This window comes from Beta vulgaris, chromosome 3, assembly GCF_026745355.1.
Source record: "Beta vulgaris subsp. vulgaris cultivar EL10 chromosome 3, EL10.2, whole genome shotgun sequence".
Classification (NCBI taxonomy): Eukaryota; Viridiplantae; Streptophyta; class Magnoliopsida; order Caryophyllales; family Amaranthaceae; genus Beta; species Beta vulgaris.
Window position 1 is genome coordinate 45,547,682 of NC_079204.1, and position 25,706 is coordinate 45,573,387.

Here is a 25,706-nt window from a genome sequence, read left to right on the forward strand (position 1 = left end):
ATGGACTACTTGACAAGAATACTGAGGACTTTGGATAATCACCCTAGATTCTCTTATCATCCAAGATGCAAGCATATCAAACTATCTCACATGATTTTTTCTGATGATATTATCTTATGCTATGATGGGAAATTCCCAGCTGTTTACACAATGCTTCAGGCAGTAAAACTATTTTTAGACTCATCTGGGCTGCAGATAAGTGATCAAAAATCAGAGTTTTACACAGCTGGGGTGGATACAGATGTGATTGATAGAATCAAGAGAGTGTATGGATTCACTCATAACACTCTTCCATTTAAGTATCTGGGAGTTCCAATTTGTTCAAAGAAGATTTCAGTTAGTGAATGCAATGGAATAATTGAGAAGATGAGTTCAAGAATCAAGGTTTGGAGTAGTAGAAAACTCTCCTACACTGCTAGGCTCAATCTTATTAATTATGTGCTTATTAGCATTCACCAGCATTGGGCTCAGATTTTCATAATTCCTAGATATGTGTTGAAGGAAATTGAGAAGTTGTGTAGGGCCTTTCTGTGGACAGGTAGTTGTTATAGTGCTAGACCTGGAAATATCTCCTGGGAAAAATTTTGCTCTCCTAAACAAGCTGGGGGATTGGGGATAAGGTAGGTTAAGATATGGATTAGGGCTACAATTGCTAAATATGTATGGGCAATAGTCACAAAGCAAGATAATTTGTGGGTGAAGTGGGTCCATGGAGTTTACATTAAGGAAGCTGTTTGGCGGGACTATGAACCACCCCTTGATTGTTGTTGGTACTGGAAGTAGGTCTGCAAAGTAAAGACAGAGTTGAATAGGTATTATAGTGGGCAGGAGCTCAAGAGCCTGACAAGATTGAGTATCTCAAGCACTTACCAGAAGATGATAGGAGTCAGTGATGTGGTTCAGTAGGACAAATTGGTATGGAATAGGTAGGCTATTCCTAAGTATAGAATGATTTGTTGGCTTGCAATGCATCAAAGGTTGAGGACCTCAGATTTGCTGGTTAAAATAGGACTCATGGAGGAAAATAAATGCTTACTGTGTGATGCAGGTGGAGAGTCTCATAGTCACTTGTTTTTTAAATGCAACTATTCAATTCAATGCCTTGAGATGGTCAAGACATGGTTGCATTTGGCTTCGATACAAGTATTGATACATAGACAATGGTTCTTGCTCCAGAAGAGTAGGAGAACATGTTTTCAGAAAAGAGTCATAGCAGCTGTATTTATTGGATTGGTATACAACATATGGTGGGCAAGAAATGAAGCTGTGTGGAATCATGTAGTTTGGAGACCAGAAGCTCTAGTAAAACCTATGAAGCAAGCTATGCTACTCAGGCTAAAGTTTGTAATGCCTCAGAAAATCAATTCTAGGGAGAAACAGTGGGTAGAGAGAATTCTGAGTGAATGAAAATGATGTATAGTTTTTCGAAGCAGCTGATTCTTGAGAGGGCCAACCTAGTTGGGCAGCTCATGTATTAGTTTGCCTAGGTTGTAGTTACTGTTTTCTGGTGTTATTTGAATTAATTACTTAGCAAAAACAAACAAAAAGAAAAGGATATCATGAGCTATGTCCGGCTCATGTCGGTATAGAGTTTCGTTCTGCTCCAGGGCTATATGAACTATGTCCGTCTCATGACGATATAGAGCTTCGTCCCACTACAGGGGTGATGATGATCTAAAAATTAGCGCTAGACTTGACCGCTATTTTTGTCTTCAGTAATACGAACCATATTATCGCTAGATTTTTCATTGTCTCGGCCCGTAGATGTCCTCAGAAATAGCGCTAGATTTGCCGCTGTTGATATCCTTGGAATCCATATCTTTAGAACTAACGTTGGATTTGCCACTGTCGATATCCTTGGAATCAATATCGTTGGAACTATTGCTGGATTTGCTACTGTCGATTTTCTTTGGAAGTAAAGTTGTATTTACCGTTGTTAAGGTCTTGTGGATTGGCATATGATCCTTCTAACAATTCTTTTATGAGGCATGCATGTCTTTGCGGAATATGAGCCACTTAGTGTTGTTTAACATTGGATGCAATTTTGTTACTTGTAAAATGCAAATACCACATGTATGCAGGTAAACTATAATGGGACATGCATATACCCCATGATGTGGGTGTTAGTTTATGGATAGAAAATGACTTGACCTTTAAAGAGTGACCTCTATTACTGTAAGATTAAATCTCATGTTGTGTGTGTGTGTGTGTGTGTGTGTGTGTGTAATGCTACAGAGTTTGTATGATACAAAATGCAGATTTGTAATGCAATAAGATATGATACTAATGTAGAGGTATGATATGATGCTTTACTGTTCTTATAGAAGCTAAATTTTTCATTTAGAAAATTATTTTTGAAAGAGGAGACATGGGAAGCCTCATGTAAGCTATATCTGATTTAAGACGTGCTACCGATTGAGTCTTTGTATAAGCTTTAAGTTGTGTGCGCTATAGGCCTAAATGAGCCCCTAAATATTATTTTGTCATGTGGGCCTAAAGTCCACGGTTTTTTTTTATGAACTAATAATGAAGTTGTCATCAAAATATGCCTAGAGTTATGATCTTCTGTATGGACTCGTAATGAAGTATTTAGCAAATTACACTTGGAGCCTATAATTTTCTGCTTGGAGCAATGATGAAGCCCCCCAACAAGATGGAGTTGATGCAGTTTGGGCTTGATTGCTTGATTTTAAGGATATATCGTCATACTAAGGGGAAGTTTCGAGCAAATATTCCACATAGGGTTCTAAGGTGAAAAAGACAATAAAGACCAAAGAAAGGAACACTCGAATGATAAGGAGCGGTTATAGCTGAGCGTTGAAAGGTTATGCTAAGGTTGGCTTAGAAGTTTATAATGTAGTTGAGAAAACGACAAGGGATAAGAATAAGGATTGTCGGAGTCGTAATGAAGTATCATGCAATATGGTAGGCTAATGACAAATCTCAATCTAGTTCTAAAGGTAGGGTTGAGCATTGGAAATTCATGATTTTGCGATCGCCTTTTTCTCATGGGCCAAGGTGAGCCTTACAAAATATTTTTCTGAATTAAAATGGTCGGGCCTGAAAAGAGGTTGCTTACAGATTCATGATGGAATCAGGCCAGTCGTAGCTCTTAGCAATTATTTGGTGGCCTTCCATTTTGCTTGGAGCTATTTGCAATGAGTTTGACATTGATTCTAAAGAGGTCTTTGAAAGGAATGGACATTGATGTAGGTTAAGTTTGGTTTGTAGCGGTCGTAACTCAAGGTGATATTTCCTACGTATCTTTAGTATAATCAGACCATTCGTAGTTTAGGCTAATGAATGGGAAGTAGCCCTGACTTTTGCCCAAGTCGCCCTTGTGGGTTTTTGACCTAGTGGCTTTGGTGTGTCTTTTATGGCTTATAGGGATGTGACGTGGTTATGGGTTATTTATGAGAAGGTTTATTACATATGTATGATCTAGCTTGTAACGATTTTTTGTTATTAAGGTCAAGGCCTTTTGTTTAAAGTTAAAGGTTTTGGATTGAAGGTTAAAGACATTGAAAGAAGTATATTTGACAAAGCTTGATGGGCTTATTTGCAACACTTCTTTTTTTTCGATTTTTTCGCATTCTTTTTTTTCTTTGCTTCATTTTTTTGTCTCTTTTTTTGGATTTCTTTTTTTTCTTTATGCTTTTGCCTTCTTTTTTTTCTTTTTGTTGTTTGTTGTTGCTATTTTTTTTTTGCTAGCCCTTTACATTGAATTATTGTCAACTGCACTTCACATGAGGCAGGTTAAAAGGAGAGGAAAATTATGTGTTTTAGGGGATATAAATATTGGGAAATTAGTCATGGTGAAGGGAGAAATATCTCTTTTATGCTAGTTTATTCATTACCCTTTATTTAGAGAAGTCACGAGAATTAGAAATTTATTTCCTTTTAAGACGACAATCATTATTTCCGTTATGCTTATTTAATGCAAGGTTAAAGAATAAATTAATGAACACTCATTTATTAATTGAAAATTATAATTACATGCAATAAGAGAGAAATCTTATAGTAGACTTGTAACACCCCTACCTATAATCATTATTATTAGGTTATTTAGTTCACTGATTAGCAACTGAAGACCTAGTTTAGTTGGAGCGTCACTGCCGTACCTCCCATCTAGAAGGTACAAGGAAACATACTTTTATAATACTAAACATGTTATAATGACTATATCTAATCTTGGTATATATGAATAACTTAAACACATCTAAAGTTTCATAATCTATTGTAAATGATCTTATATTATATAACCGTCATAGTTAAAAGATAATATTTTCTCACGGCTATGTCATCCCATCTTCACATGCGTACCTAAAACGGAATACAAAATGTCATGAGTCGAGGCTCAGTAACATAGTACCCTAACATCGTAAATTCCTTTTTAACTCATGTTATTTGTAATCAGGGAGGAGAGAATATATCGTAAAATTATCATAAATCTGTTGCGTAAACATAAAATCTTGAAATAGCATCATCATGTGTAACCTATAATATCAGTTATGAGCATTATCATCATTGTGTAACTTGGCAACTAGTATATATAGTTTTGTAGGACGCCTCTGACCAATGCGGTACACATTTCAAGAGTAAGAAAAACAATGTGGTATCCTTTTCGGGCATACGGCGAATAATGTTGTACTTTTGAAAAGTACGACGATAATGCGCCAACTATCTAGGTTGTACTACTAATGATTTAATTAATTATCTTCATAATGTTAATTAGAATTCAGGGTGTTACAAGATTAGGCAAATAAAAGAAAGAGACAGAAAATGAAATCCTAAATCTACTCCCGCATTGTGCGTGACAAGTGAACTTAAATCTGGGGTGTCTTTGTAGTAGGAGAAATTTGAAGTCTCCCATCATCGATCATGTCTTGTACGAGGTTTTTTAGATATCCTTTACCTTGATAATACTTGCAGTATGACTTGGATTCTACTTTTTAGACTTACTTTCAAGAGGTGGTTTTAGTGTAGGCCCTACAGGAAAAATCGTGCCTTTGGGGTGAAGGTTGTCAAAAGCAATCTCATAACTCATGTCTTAGTGAGGTATGCTTTCTTTGTGGGTTTTTTTGAGGCATGATCGTATTAAATGTAGATCCATGTGAGACAACGACATGAAGGTGCTTAGAAAGTATTCTGATTGGAGTAAAAAATTTCCTTATTTTATTGGGCGTTTGAAAGTTGGGTGAATTGTTCATAGGAAAAAGTGATATGAACAGTCCCAACTATGAACATTCCGCCATTTTCAATCCCAACTAAGGATAGTTTCTGGACGATCCCAACTATGCATCATTTTTTACAAAATTGGTCCCAGTAGGTTAATGACTTGCTACAAAAGATAAAATGCTTTTTTTATTTTTCTTTTTCACCTCCACCTATTCAACATCACCCCACCACCCAACACATCACCCCCACCACCCAGCACCACCAACACTTTCTCTCTCCACTACATAAACCACCACCCAGATCCCCTCCTCCACCATTAACAGTGGTTATGAAACCTCTGACCATCTCTCTCTCCTCCATCTCCCTCTCTTTTCATGAAACCCCTCTTTCTCACAGTACCCCTCTCTCTCTCCTCACCCACATGCGTCGATGAACCTCCACCCCAAACCAAACCTTTGTCACTCCGACGAACCACCCCTGCGGTCACCATTATCTTTGGTTGCATCTTCTCTATTTTGATTTGATCTCTTTGTGTTTGGATTTTTTCAGATTTCTGTTCTTTACTATTTTAGGGTTTTGTGATAGTTTCTATGTTGAGTGAATTTTGATTTTGATGTTCGAATTCTGCATACATTCATTCACTTATTGAGGATTTACGGGATGATTCTTCTATGATTTTGCCTGATTTGATGTGCAAAGATATTTTTGTCGGATGATTTTGTTCTATTTATTTTAACCTTGTGATTATCTCTTGAAGAGAACTCTGTTTTATCGAAGCATAATTCTAAATTCAGTTTATGATAATTGATTTTCTTGAGACATGATCAAATTGAGACTTTGACACTGATTTTCTTAGAATTTGATCTATTATATAATTTTTTTTCTCTCTTATCTTGTATGAAATGAAATGAAATGAGGAGCTTGTATGTAATGAGACTCCTAAATGCCAGTAAGGAAGTCTATTTTCTTCAAGTATATGTTATGTTAGTATATATACTAACAAGTTTTGCTTGTGAATAATGATGAATTGATTTGATTTTGATTTGTAATAAAGTAGGATCAAATATAATTTTTTTATGATATTCATTGTGGACCTTCATGAGTTATATGAAGCTGATTAAATTTTGAGGAGAAAGCAAACGTATTTTACAAACAAAAGAGAAAAAGTTGTTTGAATATTGTATTTTCGAGTAAAGCTTACGAAAGGTTTTATAAGATTCTTCTGTTTTCACATATTATAGCATTTTCATAATATATTTGAATTTGCCTCAAGTCTTTTTTCCAGCTACTTATTATCAATTTGTAATTCTTTATTATTTTATGAATTTGGAAAATGTTCCTACTCAAATTTTATAAACTTTTCAATTTGTCATAAACTACACCTTTGGACTTATTCAAATATTTTCTTTATTATGTTGATCTATTATTGAAGGCAATTATTTCTAATACCTTGAAATAGAGGTTAATTTTTTTCAAAGCTTAAAATATATTTTTGAAAGTCTTATATCTCTAGTGATTTTATTATTCCATTTCTAGCAACAATTCTTATATTGTTTGTATTACAAAGTTGGTAAATAATTTTAAGTCAACTTTTAAGCCTTAGCGAGTTACGGGGGGCGTAACTCCTTTTAAGGAAGGTAGAGTGTGATAGAGTTTCACACTTTTAATTTAGAACACTATTTTTGACCTAATTTTGACATATTTTATGAGTTATTAAGTGAGCCAACTTACTTTAATAGAAAATTATTGGTATATATGTGAATTACTTGCTCTATTTCTTGCTTGCTTGCTTCAAGTTACGAGGACCAAACTTCTTTTAAGGGGGATAGTCTGTAATACTCTGTATTTTTAGTAAGTTATTAATTATAATTTTTAAAAGGATTTTATTTATTAAAAAGGTTTATTATCAATTATAAAGGTTTTAAATAGACTTTTATAATATATTATGAGTTTTTTAAATAGATTCTAGTCCAAATTAAATATTAGACCTAAATTTACAAATTATAATCTAAGTAGTTAGTTTAGTAGTTGAAGATATTTTTTAAAAGAAAATCAGAAAAGATTAAAAAAAAAGGAAAAAAATTTAAATAAATTTCAAAAAATAAAATAATATATATATAAAAAGCAAAACATTGATTTCGGCGCACATGACCTCACGTTGTTAAGGGCGTTGATAAAGTTTTGGTTACTCTTTTATTTTTGTTTATCTTTTAAGTATTTTACCTTCTATAATTATGTATTATGGGATAATTTATATTGTTTCCTAATCTTAGAATTGGATAATCGTAAATATTAGCTAGACAAGTTTAATTTATCTTTTCCCTAAATTTATCTTTTAGTTTTCTAGTCCTATTCCGATTCTACCTTTCCAACTAGTATAAGTAAGGGTATCTACCCATCATATTCTTCACACCAAATTTAAGAAATACATCTTTTTTCTCAAGTTTAAACTCTATCTCTCTTATCCTATCCTTTCTCTTCTCCCTTATTAGTTATTAATCTTCAAGGTGCGTGTATATGTAGATCTTTAATAGTTATTTTGCTACTTTAGTATCATATTTTAGGAAAATATTTTGGATTGAAGTCCATGTTTTTATAAGTGCTATTTTGAACAACATGTGTTATGTATAAACATGTTTGAATGTTTTTAATTTTAATATGCACTCGAATCATGCCTTTAGTTCAATATTATTATAAAGTTTGATCTTTGAATCTATATTCATATAATTTACAAGGAGTTTGATTTATTCAAATTCATGTCTAAATATTATTTTAAAAGGAGTGTTTTTGAAACATTATTATTTTTCAAAAGTTACCTCTTAAGCAAGTTATTTTATTTATGTCTTTATATGACTAAATTTATAAGTAGTACTATTCTTTTTAAGGGAGGATTATGTCAGAAGGATTTTTATTGGATACATAATCTTCTATGATCGCAATTGTAAAGAGGCAACGACTTGTTATTTATTACCAAGAACGGTAGCTATTAATATTATTTACCCAGACAACGACTTGTTGTTTATTAGTAAGAATGGTAGCCATTATATTATTTACCCATGTACTTTTTGTATAAGTCATGTGGACAAGGTAGTAACCCCTTGTAATAAACTCAATAAAGAATACTAAACTTGGATTGTGTGCACACTTTAGGAGTACCTAGGTAAGGAAAAAGATTTTTATCAAGATTATATATTATATATTATAAAAATATTATCAAGTATCCAAAAAAGGTTCTTCGAAATTAAATATTGAAATGTTTAATTAAATAAAGTGTTTAATATTCCGCATATACATGTACTCAGTATTTTTACTGACATGCTTTTGTTTTGTTTTGTTTTGTTTTATGGCTTTGTCCCTGTGATGACCCTATTTTGACGAGCAGATATTACAGGTTGATATGATGCATACTTCATGTGGGGGAGCCAGTGAGGAATCATAATTAGTCAAGGAGTTGTACAGTTGTTTTATTTTCTTTATGTCCATTATTGTCATAGTTGTACAATAAAGTTTATATTAATAAAGAGAAGTTATTTAAGTTATTTTTGCTGCATTAGTTAAAGTTCAGTAAGTAGTTAGTCTGAAAGCCTTGAACGTTATTACATGGCTATAATACTCTCAAGTTTCTCTAGTGTTTTATATTTAAATGTATTTTCTAAAAGAGAAAAATTTAAGGGTGTTACAACTGTCGGCGAGCTGCTTCCACGACCGGCGTTCCTCTTTGTTGTTCTTTTTCTTGTGTTGGTTTGATTACTTTTCTTCTTCCTCAAGTTTTGATTAAACATTATGTTTTTATGATTTGTTTTAGTACTAACTATGATTAAAAGCTTTAATTAACTGTTTTAATGATGAATCTATGATTATATAAATTATGTATTGAAAGAATATAAAGATTATTATGTTTAAATTGGGATTTTAATTAACAAAGCATGGATTGTTAGGATGTTAAAGATTGAAAAATCATAATAGCATGTTATAAACTATGAAATTGATTAAACTTATGAATTTAAGCATGTTTAAGTATGTTTAAAGAGAGTTTTAATAAACTATAACTTGCTGGAATTTTAGAAAGAGTGTTTAAAATGGAGTTTTATGGATTTTAATTATAGTAGTACTATGCTAGGGAGTATAAGTAATTGAAGTTTTAATGATAAAATTAACTTTTAAATATTTTTAAAGGAAATTTAAAGTATTTTAAAGTTGCTGAAATTTATTTGGAGTATTGATTATAAATTCTTTTGGTTGTTTTAGGCGGAGATTGTAGGCGACTTTAAAGTTGTTAAAAGTGACCTATCAATTTCTCTACACAAGGTATGTACATACCTGTGTGTTGTTTGATGTAGTATCATGATTTTAGGAAGGAAAGTTATGTAGTATCATGTATATGAACTAAGTGAGTTCATATATGATTGCTATTATAATTGGATTTCACATGTTTTATGCCTGCATTGCGAACATGTTAAGTATGAGATTTAATTATGATATTAATATCATGTTTATATGGAATATTGATGCAAGCATGTTGGTCGGGAACTTTATTTATTAATTCACACGGGAGAATTAATATATTTATTAAGTTGGATCATGATTGAATCATGTGTTTCCTTATATTATTATTTTCACTACTCTATAAGGACTGTAGGCCTTATTTGGTAAGTTGATAATTTCTACCTTTGTAAGGTAAGCTGGTTGTTGGCTAGGTTCAACAAATAAGAAGGATTGGATTAAAGAATGAATTAATCTTGGGCTGTAAGTTGTATGATCACTTATTTAATCCTAAGATAAAAAGGAATAATGTTGTGAATGTTTGATTATATATTATCTGTATTGTTTGTGTGTCATAACAAGTAATAGTTGGTAAATCATGTAAAGTGAAACTTGGATATTAATGAACTTTAGACTGGTGCATGTCTGAAGTTGGACAATCAGGAGTTGGGGTATATGGTGGTCGTGCCATGACTTTTTCTGGAAATTGGATTGATCACTACCGTTCCTATCTTATTTAAAAGGTTCCTCGATATCGTGGGTCATTATGGAATACGGAGTCGCGCCCATATTTCGTCTTCCTAGATGAATGCTGTTATTTAGTTAGACAACTTGGTCCCATGAATATTCCATTAAAGTAATAAAAAGATTGTTAAAGTTTAGTTCAGTAAAAGTTATATTGTTAAGTTGTTATTTATCCCTTCTTAATATTTATTACTATCATGTTAAAAATGTTTATTTATCATTATGTAGTACTCAGCTTTTCTAACTACGTGCTTTGTTTGTATGTGTTGATCATCGTTTTGCCTTATTGATCCTGTGATGACCCATTCTTGGTGATAAGTTTTTCTAGTGCATTGACATCTACAGGTGTGCACTTTGGATCACGGGGTTTCGGGGATGGGGAGCTTGTGTAGCATATTGATGTTTATTGTTTTAATAGATACATTTACATTTTAGTTTGGTTTGAAATTAAAGTTAACAATGTTGTTTGGTTTTAAATTTACTTTGTTATTTATCATATTTCAATTCTAAAGTTCAATTATACGTGTTTCGCTGCAAAATTCTGAATAAGCCTATACGTTATCACAAGGGCGATAACGCTTTGATGATTCTCTAAGTTCTCTAAGTGTGAGTTCCGTTTGGAGAAAGTAGCATTTTTGGGTCATATGTGTCTAAGGAAGGGGTCTCTGTAGATCCTGCTAAGATCCAAGCTGTGAGTGAGTGGCCAACCCCAAAAAATGTGTCAGATATTAGAGGTTTCCTAGGTCTAGATGGCTATTATGGGAGATTTGTGAGAGATTTATCGAATATAGCGAGGCCCATGACCAACTTCATGAAGAAAGAGTCAAAGTTTGAGTGGAGTGAGAAGTGTGAAGAAACCTTTTAGATTTTGAAGGAACCTTTAACCTCCACACCTGTTTTGACCCCGCCTGATGGGAATAAAGGATTTGAGGTGTATAGTGATGCTTGAAAGAATGGTTGGGATGTGTGTTATAGCAGAATGGTGATAAGAGGTTTTTAGTGTGTCGTTCAAGTCTAGACTACCTAATTAAAGGCAAGTCAAGGGTCGATCCACATAGAAAAAGGGACTAATAATTAAAGTCTATCAAGTCTAGACTACCTAATCACTACTACAAATATGTGCAAAGGAATCACCCATAAGAGACCTCATTGATGACATGGGTGATTTTTTAGCAAAACACACCTAATTTGTTAGAGAAGAGGTCTCTTATACTATGATAGAATAGACCACTTTTTGAAAAGATGGTCTTTTTACACCTCCTCAGAAATTTCAAATATGAAAGAAACCTCTTATTCCTATCAAGTGGTTATTTTGGTTTTTAAATCTTTTTTTTAAAAAAAATTGATTCCTTCTAAAAATTAGTTCTTTTTTTACCAGTTATTTTTCCTTAATTAAAACATTAGCATATATATTTTTTGGGTTAGAGGGTCGGTTATATTGCATTCTATTATAAGGAAAACCTAGGGCCTGCTAAGGTTTTCCTTATAATAGAGGATCGCACATTCGCACCCCATATCATCATCACATATTTTCCTGTTTTAGTTTCCTCCTTCTCATTCATGTTTTCGCTGTTTTCTGCACACGGAAACGTTGGTTCAGTTTTACATCATCATTCTAGATGAAGTCAGTAGCATAGTGCAAACCTTAAAGCTCTCAAAAACAAGCTTGAATTTAAAGTTGATGGTTTCACAAGTTAGCAAGATCTTTTAGAGTTGTGATCAATATGTGTCTGCTTGCAATCGGTCTTGTTTGTTCAGATAATTCGAAATAATATCACAGAATGGACTCATAGGGAATTAATTGGCGAAGATCTTCACTCATCGGCCGTCGCTTGAAGGAAGCGATGGTGATAAGGGATGAGAAGGAACACCCAGATGTGGAATCCCTAAAATCTGTAATTAGTTTTTCTTTTCTTGATTGTAAAACTCATGGATGAATTTTGTATGTATGTACGAACGAGGGTATTTGATTTTTTTTTACAGTAATCTTCAATTGTTGATTTTTGTTCTTTTGGTTTGTTGAATTATGTTTTTGTCGGATCGGGTATTGAGTTTGTTTTGCTCGACTTCTTTTGATTCGTAGTAATAGAAGATCCAAAGAACTAGAAATTTTCCAACTTTAGAAATTTTGCAATTCAAATCATAAATATATAAATTATACTTCAGTTGAGATTTTTTAGGTTTAGTCTGATGGAACAGACAATTTCATCCTTTAATACCGCACAAGCTAGAATTTTTGTTATAAATGATTCCTGAAATTATGATTCAAATATCTTATTCAAACGGTTTAAGAAAGATTTCATCATGTTGGAAAAATGGAAATGCATTTTCTTGATTAATTGTGTTCTTGAAATATTGTCGGATTTTTTTTTTAAAAAAAAAACTTTAAAGAGACCACCTTTTTCCTTCATGTGGTGTTTTCAAAAATGATTAAAAAGACCACCTATATATAAAAAATGATTTCTTTGTAAGATAAAAAAGACCACCTATCTGTAAAATATGGCGTTTTAACCTTCTTCTTTTTTTCATATTTAAATTCATAAATAACCACTTGTTTTAAGAAAATGGTCTCTTCTATCAAATTAAGAAACCACCCTCAATAAGTGGTTATTTATCCTTAGAGACATGTGAGCTAAAGACCACCTCTCATGTGGTCTCTAAATAAGAATTTAGGGGGTCTCTTTAGGCTCTTTTGTAGTAGTGAATTGAAGGGTATTTGGGGGTACGGTTTGAAAAGATTTGGTAACAACTATGACTAGCTAAAAACTAAAACTAAATCAAATAGGAAGACACTAGAGTTAAGGTTACTAGTATGAATAAGAACGGACAATGATTGTTAATGCGATTGTGAAGCAATGAAGACGATTATGCAAGGTTCAATTTTCCTCTAAAATACTCGAGTCCTTTCTCGAATGGTCCTCAAGAGTAACCACTTAATCAATCAACTAAATCCTCTCTCGAATGGTCTTTAGTTAATTGATTAAGAGATTCAACAAATTCGGAAAATCCCTAATGAAGGATCCCCTTAATTTCTACCCAATATCTTGGCCTAGAAATTAAGTTGATTCTTGGGGATGATTAAAAAGTTCAAAATTCGATTTAAGAACATTTGATTCCAAAATACCAAAGCGTAAATCATTAATATCTATCCCAAGGTTTCAAAACACCAAGATCAATGCATAAACTTCTTTAAAACATCAAAATCACATCATCAAAACATTTAAAATCCTAATTCATACTTTCACCTAAGCCTAGATAATAAACTACTCACTAATCATGGATTCTAAGCAATTAAACATATAATCTATGACTAATCTAAGACTAAACATGATTATGAGATAATTAAACTAATAGAAATAACAATTATGAGACTATAAGAATGAAGAACTAATAACAAGGAAGAACAAGAACAACCACGAAAAGAATGAAATAAAAACTGAAACTTCAAATTAAATTGAATGAAAAGTACCTTGAATGTTATCGGAATCACAAACTATGATTAATTAATCTCAAATCTCAGTAAAACTCAAGTGTTTTTCTCTCTAGTATAAACCCTAAAAAATACTCTCTAAAATCTAAAATAAAGCATAAGTTCCAAACTAAAACAAAACTATCGATTTTAATGAAGCCACGATTTTTTTCTTTCCGGAAACTAAGGGTGCGGGCGCACTAAGATGAGGTGCGGGCGCACCTAACCTTTCTGCCTCAAACTTGGAATTTCTCGTCAAATGGTGCGGGCGCACCTTTGTAAGGGTGTGGGTGCACCAATGTGGTATGTGTTTTGTCTCTGAAACTGCTGAAGGTGCGGGTGCACCACTTGCATGTGCGGGCGCACCATTATGTGTCGGTGTCTCCAAGCGCACCTCAAGCTCCTTCGGTTTCTCTAGCTCGCCCCCTTAAGGCATATCTCGCAATACTCGGCCCGAAAAGGGTCATACGTGTAATGAGAACATGAGAAAACATGGTGAAAGCATATGTACTAGAAATTCGATCAAAACATATCGAAAATCTAGCAAAATGTCACTATGATCAATCAATGATCAAGTGAGGAAGTAGAAAAGGAAATGAGGAGAAAAGAGGGGAGAAAAGAAAATAAAGAGGACCAAAATAAACCAAAAGGAGGTGATAAAGTGTGTTAGAAACACACTTATCAAACTCCCTCAAGCTTAGCGTTTTCCTTGTCCTCAAGTAAACCAAGAGTGAGAAGGAAGTAAAGAAGAGGAGAAAGGGAGTAAAAAGAAAAAGGAAACATGCAACAAACTAACCTACATGCTCTACACGCAAACATGACATGCAAGCTAAATGAGTTTGTAACAAGATTTTGGAGACCAACCAAACACAAGAAGGAATATGATTAGGAAGCACAAGAGTGACTCTAAGGACTCAATCCACCGATCAATCGAGTCTGTTTGAAAAAGGGCTTTCCAAGAGTGATTTCTCACTCTTCTCCACTTTCAAGTCCCGAGTTTGACTCCTCCATAGGGATGCTCAACCATAATAGCTCGCCTCTACCACATTTTGATGACCCTCATCATGACTTGCACAAAATCTCGCCCGCCACTACTAAATTGACCAAGTCCAATCTAGAAGTCAAAAGGGACTTTGTTAAGGTTATAACGGGGCTAGGTTAAGGGTTGGATGATAATTTAGGAATGTGGTGCAAAAAGGGTAAGTGGAGTCTTTTACCGTTCCTCTCGCAATTTTCTTTAGCTTTTGCAATCATACTTGCATATTAATTCACTTTCAACCAAGACTCAATATCAAAACAACTCAACTCAACTCAATACAAACTAGACATGCACTCCACTTTGGGAAAAGTTTGGCCATGACTTATTATAAGGGTTAAGAAAAAATAGGATAGAAAGGCTCAGGTGGGTTGAGAAGCGGATATTATGCCGGTATACAAGCTTTTGGCTTTGGAGCTCCTATTTCTAGCAAAAAAACCGCCCTAAATCATTATTCTAAAGGCTCGGTCTTATGCAATCTTGGGGAGCTAAAATGCAAGTCACAAGTTAGGCGATCAATGGTGAGGGTTGTGAATGAGTCTTATGAGGTTCTTGGCCCTACTTCGGGATTCGTCACACAAGGGGCAAGGCAATCTAATCATCCAACTCGCCTAATTTCAAAAAGATTCTAGCAAAAGTTATCGTTCTCAAGAGTCACTTAAAGTCACAACAGGGCTTCCAAAACCATCATTCTAATGTAGGGAAGGTCTTCTAATCAAGTTACGAACACTTTAAGCCACAAATCATGCATGCAACCAAGTTATCCTAAATGAAGAAAAACAAATATTAAAAAGAAAAATAATATTTTTTTTTATAAATTTTTTTATGCAAAGCAAAGAAAGGAAAAACTACCAAAACAAACTATCAAACACACGTTGTATAGATGAAAGAGAAGAAACAGGGGTGGGGAGAGACTAGACCAACAGGATATGACCAATCACCGAATTACATCGAAAACCAATAGAACCCGTATATCACTAACCACTGATGACTTCAAACTCCCAAATACATAAGCATGCATGCAAGGGCCCCAAGTTTAGGCGAAACTCTGCGCTCGGAGTTGCAAAAGGAGGGAGAGGGAGGGGGTTAATGAATAGCACCTAATACCCACCATCACCCATATCGGGAGGGGGGCTGGAGGAACATACCCACTGGAGTACCCGTCAGGGAAGTAAGACGGGTAGTGGGGGTAGGGACGGAAAAGAGGCTCCTCAAATGGCCCTTCACAAGGGTTGAAGGTAGGAGGGTAGTGGGGATGGTTAGGGAAAGGGGGCTCGTGTCCGGAATGGACATTGGCGAGGTGAGTTCGCCAAGCCACCCTAGACACATGGTCAAGGTCAAAGCGGATACCGGCAAGGTTAGCAGTAACCGCACGGTGATTGGCCTCCTGAGAGGCCTGCATTTGGGCGATGGCCGCCATGACGGAACCCATATCGAATGACTGGGAGGATGAAGGTTTGTTCACCTAACTCTCAGGAATGCGGTGGTCGGACCTCAAAACTATCGGAGCCCATGGTATGCCCTCCATAGGGGTGGACTGAATGAAGGTCCTATCAAGGACGTCCTGAGGGGTGATATTGGAAGGGGGAACCCGCCAACGGTTTTCACAGTTAGTGGGGGGTTTCCAGATGAACTCGTTGTTCATTTAACAATATGGTCTCTCCCCCACAAGGGTTTAACTTCCTGTAATGCCGCAGAAATTTCTCTGCTGCAGGGTTGCACCATCCAATAGGTTGGACTTACCAACAGAAGGCACTCTAGCTTCCAAGCGAGCCAGGTCCTCGTCCAACCCGAGGTAAGATGCCATCCGGGTGATCCTTCCACCACAAACAATCTCCCCGGATACCGTAGTCCCCTCCCGAATCTCTTGCAATCGATTAAGGAAGAGATCGGCAAAATTAATTCAGGATCCAAGGTGGGCCCTATCAGTGGCCAACCAAAGAACCACAAGCTCTTCTCTTCTCAATTGCCCGACTTCCTGCTTAGGAAAGATGGTATAAACCAACATCCTATGGAAGTAATGGAGCGCGGTATGGATAATCTCCGATGCTTTGGACGAGTTCGTCCGAAACGGAGTGGTGCCATTGGTGATCTTGGCCCACCATTCCTGTTCGTTGTACCCCTGCCAAATGGTGCCTAAAGGGGCATCACAAGGGGCACTAGGATCCATCCCAAAGGTTTCACAGAATTCGTCAAATGAGAGTGTTCTAACTTGATTGAAAAGACGACATTGGATACTTAAAACACCGTGTCCGGCTGCCGGCTTATGTTCAACGTACTCAAGAATTCAAGAGTAAGTTGATCATAAGTGGGCTCATGGACGGTGAGGAATTTCGACAGCCCTAGATTATCTGCCATCTCCCTTATCATCGATTCGATGTTAAGGTTAACGCAGGTAATGTAGTCGTAGAACTTCGTGGGACGAAGTGTGCGCTCGAAAATTCTTGTGAAGATTTGCTGGTGAGGTGCAATGGGGAACTTCGCAGGATAGATGGGTCGGGGATTAGAGCTAGAAAAGGGTCCTTGTGAGGAGGACCCTGTCTTAGCTCTCTTAGACCGAGAGTATGATGCCTCGCTACTGTTCCTTCCCATGGTGGTCAACTTTTTTTTTTTTGTTTTATTTTCAAACGGGGAAGAATTAGTGACGGTCCGGTTCAAAAGCACAAAACAAAACAAACTCCCCACACAAAGAAACACACACAAAAGAAAATAAAAAGAAAAAAAGAAAAACTAATCCTATAATTTACCAGTTAACAATCCCACAATCAATAGCAACAAAGTTGCTAACAAGCAAGAACCACTAGTACAGAATTAACGATTTGCGTCGGACCTGGGACAACCATTTGCGTTGGACCTCGGTCCGACGTCACAGATCTCGACGCAAATTATAAAACACGTTCTGCTTCGGATTAGGATACGACGCAAATTATAGTCTATTTGCGTCGGACATTAAGCAACGTCCGACGCACATGATCTGCAAGCAACACTCATCAGCAACAATCTGCGCCAGATTCTTGGCAAGGTGCGACGCAGATAAAGAGCATTTGCGTCGCACATGGCCAAGCATCCATGGCGGTGGCAAATTAAATAGATAATTTCATTCTTCGTTGTTCTAGAACGTTGTTCGTGGTTCTCTGTTCGCCTGAGGACAAGGAGATAGAGAGAGGGTGAGAGAGAGAGAGAGAGAGAGAGAGAGAGAGAGAGAGAGAGAGAGAGAGTCTTCTGTGCTTTTAGGGTTTGAGGGTGTGAGAGAGAGAGAGAGAGAGGGGTTTGAGGGTGAGAGAGATATACAACGATGTGCGTTAGAAGGTGCTAGGTTTAAAAAAGTGAGTTGGGCTTTTCGGGATGATCTGCGTCGGATGGGCCGAGGGGTCCGACACAATTAGCCTTTTGCAACGCACAATAGTTAAGTGCGACGCAGATAGGCTTCAAATTTTGTCACCTGGATGCAGCGATGTGCGTCGGATGGACTTAAGGGTCCGATGCACATGAGATATATGCGTCTTCCATCAATAGGGTACGACACATATAGTCGATGTTTTGCGTCACACTCTTCATAGCATGCGACGCAAATTAAGTTTTTGCGTCGTTTTGCCTTTCATGCGTCGCAAATGGGACGTTGCAAATCGTACTTTTTCTACTAGTGAACTAGAGCTACTCCAAGATTTTCCAACACTCACAAGGTGCTTCACAACATAAATTCAACAAACCGACCAAAAGTTGTGCGGAATTCTCAACAACACTTAGCTAATCATACAATGTACTTCATAAAAATTCAAAAGAATATGAAATAGCACAAAGAACATGAAATCTTATGAGTTCAACACAATATTGGGAAAATTACATGAATAATAAAAAATCAGAGGAAAAACAAGCATGCAATCAAAAAGAAAAACACACTAAAAGTCTAAAGAACAAGATTATAGATAAAATACAAGGATTAGAAGAAGTTTTACCAACATGGAGATGAAAATCCCCAAATTTCAAACCCTAGAAATCAAAACCTTGCTAAATCCCCAAATTTATTCCTCTTGAGTGTTGTAAAGATGAAATTGATGATGAAAATTCTGGTGAGAAAGTCGGTCAGAGGTCGCCGGAAAACGTGTGTGGTGGCCGGATCTAGAAAGCTTGAAGAGAGAGAAAGTGAGTGAGTGAGAGAGTGTTTTGAAATTATGAGAGGAAGAGAGGTGGAAACCGAAAAAAAGAAACGAGGAACCTCGTTTTTTTTTTCGCCCAGTCGGGTTTGGTGAGGGAGCACCTCTGTTTTTCGAATTTTTTTTTAAAAAAATTTGGTGCAGGGACACCTGGACGAGTTGTGGGAGCACCATCCTCTTCTATTTTTTATGCAATAATGGCTTTGAAACTAGTGCGGGCGCATCATTGTGTGCGGGTGTCTCCAAGCCCTCAAGCTCCCTCGGTTTCTCTAGTTCGCCCCCTTAAGTCATATCTCGCAATACTCGACCCCGAAAAGGGTCATACCTGCAATGAAAACACGAGAAAACATGGTGAAAGCATATGTACTAGAAAATTCGATCAAAACAGATCAAAAATCTAGCAAAATGTCACTATGATCAATCAATGATCAAGTGAGGAAGTAGAAAGGAAAATGAAGAGAAAAGCGGGGAGAAAAGAGAATAAAGAGGACCAAAATAAACCAAAATGAGGTCATAAAGTGCGTTAGAAATCCACTTATCAAATGAGAAGGTAATTGCATATGCGTCGCGTCAGTTGAAATCTTATGAGGCTAATTATCCTACCCACGATCTAGTTTTATCCGCCATAGTGTTTGCATTGAAGATTTGGAGACATTTCCTTTATGGGGCAACCTGTAAAATATTTACCAACCATAAGATCTTGAAGTACATTTTCACCCAGAAAGACCTTAATGAGGCAGAGAAGATGGTTTGAGTTGATTAAAGACTATAACCTAGACATCTAGTATCATGAGGGGAAAGCGAATATTGTCGTCGATGCCTTGATTAGAAAGTCGAGCCATAGCGTGAATGCCTTGATTGTCCCTGAGGAGTTGCGTCGAGATATGTAAAGGTTGAGCCTATAAATTTTAAATCCTGGGGAAGTGAGGCAAGACTGAGCGCTTTATCATTGGGGTTGTCAGTTTTCGACGAGATCAAAGAGGGTCAAGTTGGGGATGAGCACCTAGATAAGATTAAGGAGAAAATAAAGCAAAGTAAGGAAGCCGACTTTAAGATCCATGATGATGGAAGTTTGAGGTTTAAGGAGTGGTGGTGTGTACCACAAAAGTGTAATGACTTTAAGAGATGTCTTATAGATGAGGGCATAATACTCCATATTATGTGCAACCTGGTGGTGACAAGTAGTACAAAGACCGTAAGGGTCTCTATTTTTGTCCAAAAATAAAGCGCGAGGTAGCCCAATATGTGTCTAAGTACTAACCTGTCAAAAAGTGAAGATAGATCATAAGAGACCCATGGGGGAAGGTTCAATCCTTAGAGGTTCCTGGATGGAAGTGGGATTCTATTTCTATGGATTTTGTGACTGCTTTGCCTAGGACGAGGAGTGACAATGATACAATTTGGGTTATTGTACACCGATTGACGAAGTCCGTCGTATTTATAACTATTAAGGAGACATGGAAAAAGAAGAAACTTGCAAAGACGTACATTAGGCATGCGGTGAGATTGCATGGGGTTCCAAGGGATATTATTTCTGATCGTGATTCGCGATTCCTCTCGAAATTTTGGAAAAAAGGTCCAATTAAATCTTGGGACAACATTAAAGATGAGTACAACCTTTCACCCTGCGACTGATGGTCAGACTGAGAGGACTAACCAAACCACGAAGGATATGATGAGAGCGTGTGCATTTGATTTCCAAGGTACTTAGGAGGACCAATTAGACCTGATCGAGTTTTTCTATAATAATAGCTATCATGCGAGCATTAAGATGACACCTTTTGAGGCACTATATGCACGGAAGTGTAGAGTCCAATTTGATGGAATGACTTTAGTCAGAATATAGTCTTGGGGACATAGTTTATTGAGGAAACGGTTAAAAATGTCAAACTGATCAGGCTAGAATTCAAGCTGCTCAAGATAGGCAAAAGAGTTATGCCGACTCAAAAAGACGCGAAGATGAGTTTGCAGTAGGTGATAAAGTGTTTTTGAAAGTATCACCAACTAAGGACGTCATGAGATTTGGGAAAAAAGGGCAAGTTAATGGCCAATATGTAGGCCCATATGAGATTTTGGAGCGAAGTAGGAAAGTAGCCTATAGGTTAGCATTGCCAATGGAGGTTGAGAAAATGCATGATGTGTTCCACATTTCCCAACTCAAGCGATATATATATCCCTGATGAGCGTCATGTTTTGGAGTTTGAGACTATATAGATTGATAGTAGCCTCACATATGAGGAAAGACCTGTGAAGATTCTTGACAGAAAAATGCATAGTACACGCAATAAAGACGTCCACATCGTGAAAGAACTTTGGTCTAATCACAAGTCTGAAGAGGCAACGTGGGAAGCCGAAGATGAAATGAAGAAGAAATATCCAGACTTGTTCCTTGAGGTGAGTTATGAGGGGGTAACTCGTTTTCTTTAATGGGGGTAGAATGCGATAGAATTTCGCGCTTTTTACCTATTTTAATGAGATTTTTATGCATTTTTATGCTTATTTTGGCGATTGGCACATATTGGTGCAAAATAAATAGATTCTCCGCATAGAAAAGTGTGTTCAAGAAGTAACGCAAGTATGTCTCAAATGAAAATTTAGATCAAAATTTTCAGAATATGGGAATTTTGTGTCAAGTTTCGGGACGAAACTTCTTTTAAGAGGGGTAGACAGTAATCCTCCCTAAATTTATGGATTATATATATAATTTAGTTTAAAATAATTTATTTATTTAAAAGCAAGGTTGACTATTTTGAAAGTACTAATGGAAATATTTTAAAGATTTAAGGAATTTAAATAATTTTGTTAAGGCATGGCTTGAAAAATATTTGAAATACTATTTGGATTTGAAAAGGATTTTAAATGGGCTTGAGGATCCTAAATACTAATTAGACTAGGAAAATGAACTTCTAGTAATGTTAGGAGTTCATTCATCAATCCTATTCATTATTCAATCCTACTTAAAATCCAATTGCCTTTTCCTAAGCCCAAAAGAAAAGCTTACCTATAAATACCTTAAACCCAAATATTTTACCCACACAAATTTTCTCTCTTCTCCCTCCCACTCAAGAAAATCGGCCAGCTATTCTCCCTCTCCTTTCACGTGTTTTTCCTCTTCCTTCTTCCTTTCTTCTTTTTCAAGAAATGCTCTCTTCTTCACCAAGAAATACCGCAACTGCACCACCGCCACTATCGTCGATCACTTCTGGGCTGCCGGCGAGCTGGATCCACGGCCGGTGATCCTCTTCCTTGTTCTCTTTCTTGTGTTGGTTTGATTACTTTTCTTCTTCCTCAAGTTTTGGTTAAAGATTATGTTTTTATGATTTGTTTTAGTACTAATAATGATTATAAGCTTTAATTTACTGTTTTAATGATGAATCATGATTATATAATTATGTATTTAAAGAATAAAAATTCAGATTTGATTATTATGTTTAAATTGGGATTTTAATTATCAAAGCATGAATTTTTAGGGTATTAAAGATTGGAAAATCATTGTAGCATGTCATAAACTATCAAATTGATTGAACTTATGAATTTAAGCATGTTTAAGGATGTTTAAAGGGAGTTTTAAAAAATTATAAGTTGCTGGAATTATAGAAAGGTTGTTATTAATGGAGTTTTATGGATTTTAATGACTAGCATAATAGTACTATGTTAGGGAGTATAAGTAATTGAAGTTTTAATGATACAAATAACTTTTAAATATTGTCGAAGGGAATTATAGTATTTTAAAGTTGCTGGAATTTATTTGGAGTATTGGTTATAAATTCAACAACCCGAACCCGTCAAAAGGTTCCTCGATATCGTGGGTCATTATGGAATACAGAGTCGCGCCCGTAGTTCCTCTTCCTAGGTGAATTCTATTTTTTAGTTAGACAATACGGTCCAATGAATATTCCATTAAAGTAATAAAAAGGTGGTTAAAGTTTAGTTCAGTAAAAGTTATCTGCAGATTGTTATGTTGTTATTTATCCCTTCTTAATATTTATTACTATTATGTTAGAAATGTTTATTTATTATTATGTAGTACTCAGCTTTTCTGACTACGTGCTTTGTTTGTATGTGTTGATCATGGTTTTGCCTTATTGATCCTGTGATGAACCATTCTTGGTGATCAGTTTTTTTCTAGTGCATTGACATCTATAGATGTGCAGATGATGCATCATGGGGTTTTGAGAATGGAGAGCTTGTGTAGCATGTAGATGTTTTTATTGTTTTGGTAGATACATTTACATTTAAGTTTGGTTTGAAGTTAAAGTTAATAATGTTGTTTGGTTTTAAAGTTACTTCGTTATTTATTATATTTCAATTCTAAAGTTCAGTTATATGTCTTCCGCTGCAAAATTCTAAATAAGCCGATACGTTATCACACGGGCGATAATGCTTTGATGATTCTCTAAGTTTTATATTTGAAAAGTATTTTTGGAAAAGAGACAATTATCGGGATGTTACAAAGTGGTATCTGAGAGCTTTAGGTTATTTATTTAAAAAAAAATCTAGGCGCTTAACTAGCTAGTTATTTAAATGAATTTCTTAGAATTGAGCTCCTATATATTCGTTGTGTTTAAATTAATTTTTGAAACATATAATTATTTTAAGTTAACACTAGTAGATTTTTATTCGGAAAAATTAAGATCCGAATTTTTTTTTATTTTATGATTTGAAATATTTTTTTGACCGGATTATTTTTTTTTCTGAAAATATAAGGTATGAAAATATTTGTTTAAGTCGAAATTTTTTTATATTGTCGATTTTTTTCGGAACTTCATTTATGTTGAGTTCGACGTTTATATTATTTTATTTATTATTTGGTCGAAAATTATAATTATTATTATTCATTATTTTAATACTTTTAGTTTATTTGTTGTATTGTGAGAATGAGTAGTACAAGAGGGCATATATGATAAAAATATTATATGCCTGCATTAAATAGTTAGTTTAGCATGATTATTTCTTTCTTACTAATTGTTTATATTTTGTGCATGTGTTGTTGGTGGTAGCAAATTATTGTTTATTGTTGGGAATTGTGTTCAGGGAGAGTACTAAATATATCTATTGGATAATGTTTATTTGTTGTAGATCCCTAACCATGTCTGCCCGGCAAGGTAAAAGAGTAGAAACCTTTCAAAATCCTATTGTAATCAGTGATGATGAAGGTGGTGGTATTAATGAACCTGGCAATAATAATTACACCAGCCTAGAATATATTATACGTAATATACTAAGAGTAGGTATGGACAATGATGATGAGCTCATTGTGGAGTTTGACCGTGCTAGAGGATATACCATATTCGATATTTACCATGCTGCCTGCAGGTTTGAAAGTGATTCATAACCAGAGGAGGACGAGCCTCAACCTACAATAAGATCCAAAAGACCTAAGAAATATGTCTACTATTAACACTAAAGACATAGATGAGTTTGAAGATGAGATCTTCACGTCTGAATGGTACAAGGAATCTAAGGACAAGAATGATAATGTTGCACCTTAGATCACAATTTATGTATGTATGTTAAAGAAAAAAATAGTAATATAATATAATGATGTTGGATAGTTGGCCAACTGTGATTAGTTTTATTTTATTGTACCTTTGTTTTTAGAAAAAATATAATGTTATAGTTACAACAATTATTTAATAATACTCTTTTAGAGGAATAAAAGGTCAATATTTATTTATTCGAGTGAGCAAAAATTTATTTTGGGCACGTGTTGGGAATGTTCTTACTTCAATGATTAAATAATTTTGAAAAAAAAATTCTCATGCCGGTCCGTCAGCCCGGTCCAGCCCACCATACCCATGTACCGTTAAAACAGGTAACAGACCGGTGTGGGCCAAGATTTTTCAGCCCGCGAACCCATGAATTTCACGGTCCGGTCTTGGACCGTAAAATCTCAACCCAGCCCACTACGGCCCATGGTCCGGCCCGCCCAACCCGCACGAGTGGCCATCACTATCTGCAGGTAAATTGTATGTGATGAGTCGCAATGAAGCTGAAAGATCTGCTGATGTAGTTTCTGGCACTTGTTCTAGTAACTCTGTCCTTGTTAAAACATTGTTTGATTCGGGGGTGACTTATTCTTTTGTGTCTTCATCTGTCCTTAAGCGTATGGGGTTAGTAGATTATGAAGAAATTGACTTACCTATCAGTATACGTACTGGGGAGATCATAAGGTGTACCAAATTGTTTAAAAGTTTGCCTCTAAAGATGGGAGACTGTGTATTTCCGTTTGATTTAATAGAGTTTAATTTGGGAGACATAGATGTTATTCTTGGGATGAGCTGGTTAAGCCTCTACAAGGCCAATATAGACTGTGAGGTTCAGAAGGTAGTGTTGAGAAACCCTTTAGAAAAATTGACCTCCTATAGATACATTTACATTTAAGTTTGGTTTGAAGTTAAAGTTAACAATGTTCTTTGGTTTTAAAGTTACTTCGTTACATATTATATTTCAATTCTCAAATTCAGTTATATGTTTTCCGCTGCAAAATTCTGAATAAGCTGATACGTTATCACACGGGCGATAATGTTTTGATGATTCTCTAAGTTTTATATTTGAAAAGTATTTTTGGAAAAGAGGGAATTATCGGGGTGTTACAAGGCCGGCCTGGGCGGTCTTAGCGGGTCATCCCGCCCGAAATAGCTCTAGTGTGATATATATATATATATATATATATATATATATATATATATATAATATATATAATTATATATATATATATATATATTACATGGGTGGATGGATGGAGCTGGAGCGGGTGTCGAGGCAAAAAAATCCTGACTCCACCCTCGAGACCCGAGTAGGACCTAGATAGACCTGATCCAACCCCAACTCAATGTTGACCTGAATATAACCAGACCTA

General features: G+C 35.5%; 1 protein-coding gene across 1 annotated transcript; it reads left to right on the top strand.

The window, feature by feature from the left end:
* Positions 1 to 24,179, top strand: LOC125495712 (uncharacterized). Its single transcript, XM_048640512.1, has 2 exons — positions 1 to 620; positions 23,924 to 24,179. The coding sequence occupies exons 1-2, from the start codon at positions 1 to 3 to the stop codon at positions 24,177 to 24,179; spliced, it is 876 nt and encodes a 291-aa protein (XP_048496469.1).
* Positions 24,180 to 25,706: the final 1,527 nt, after the last annotated feature.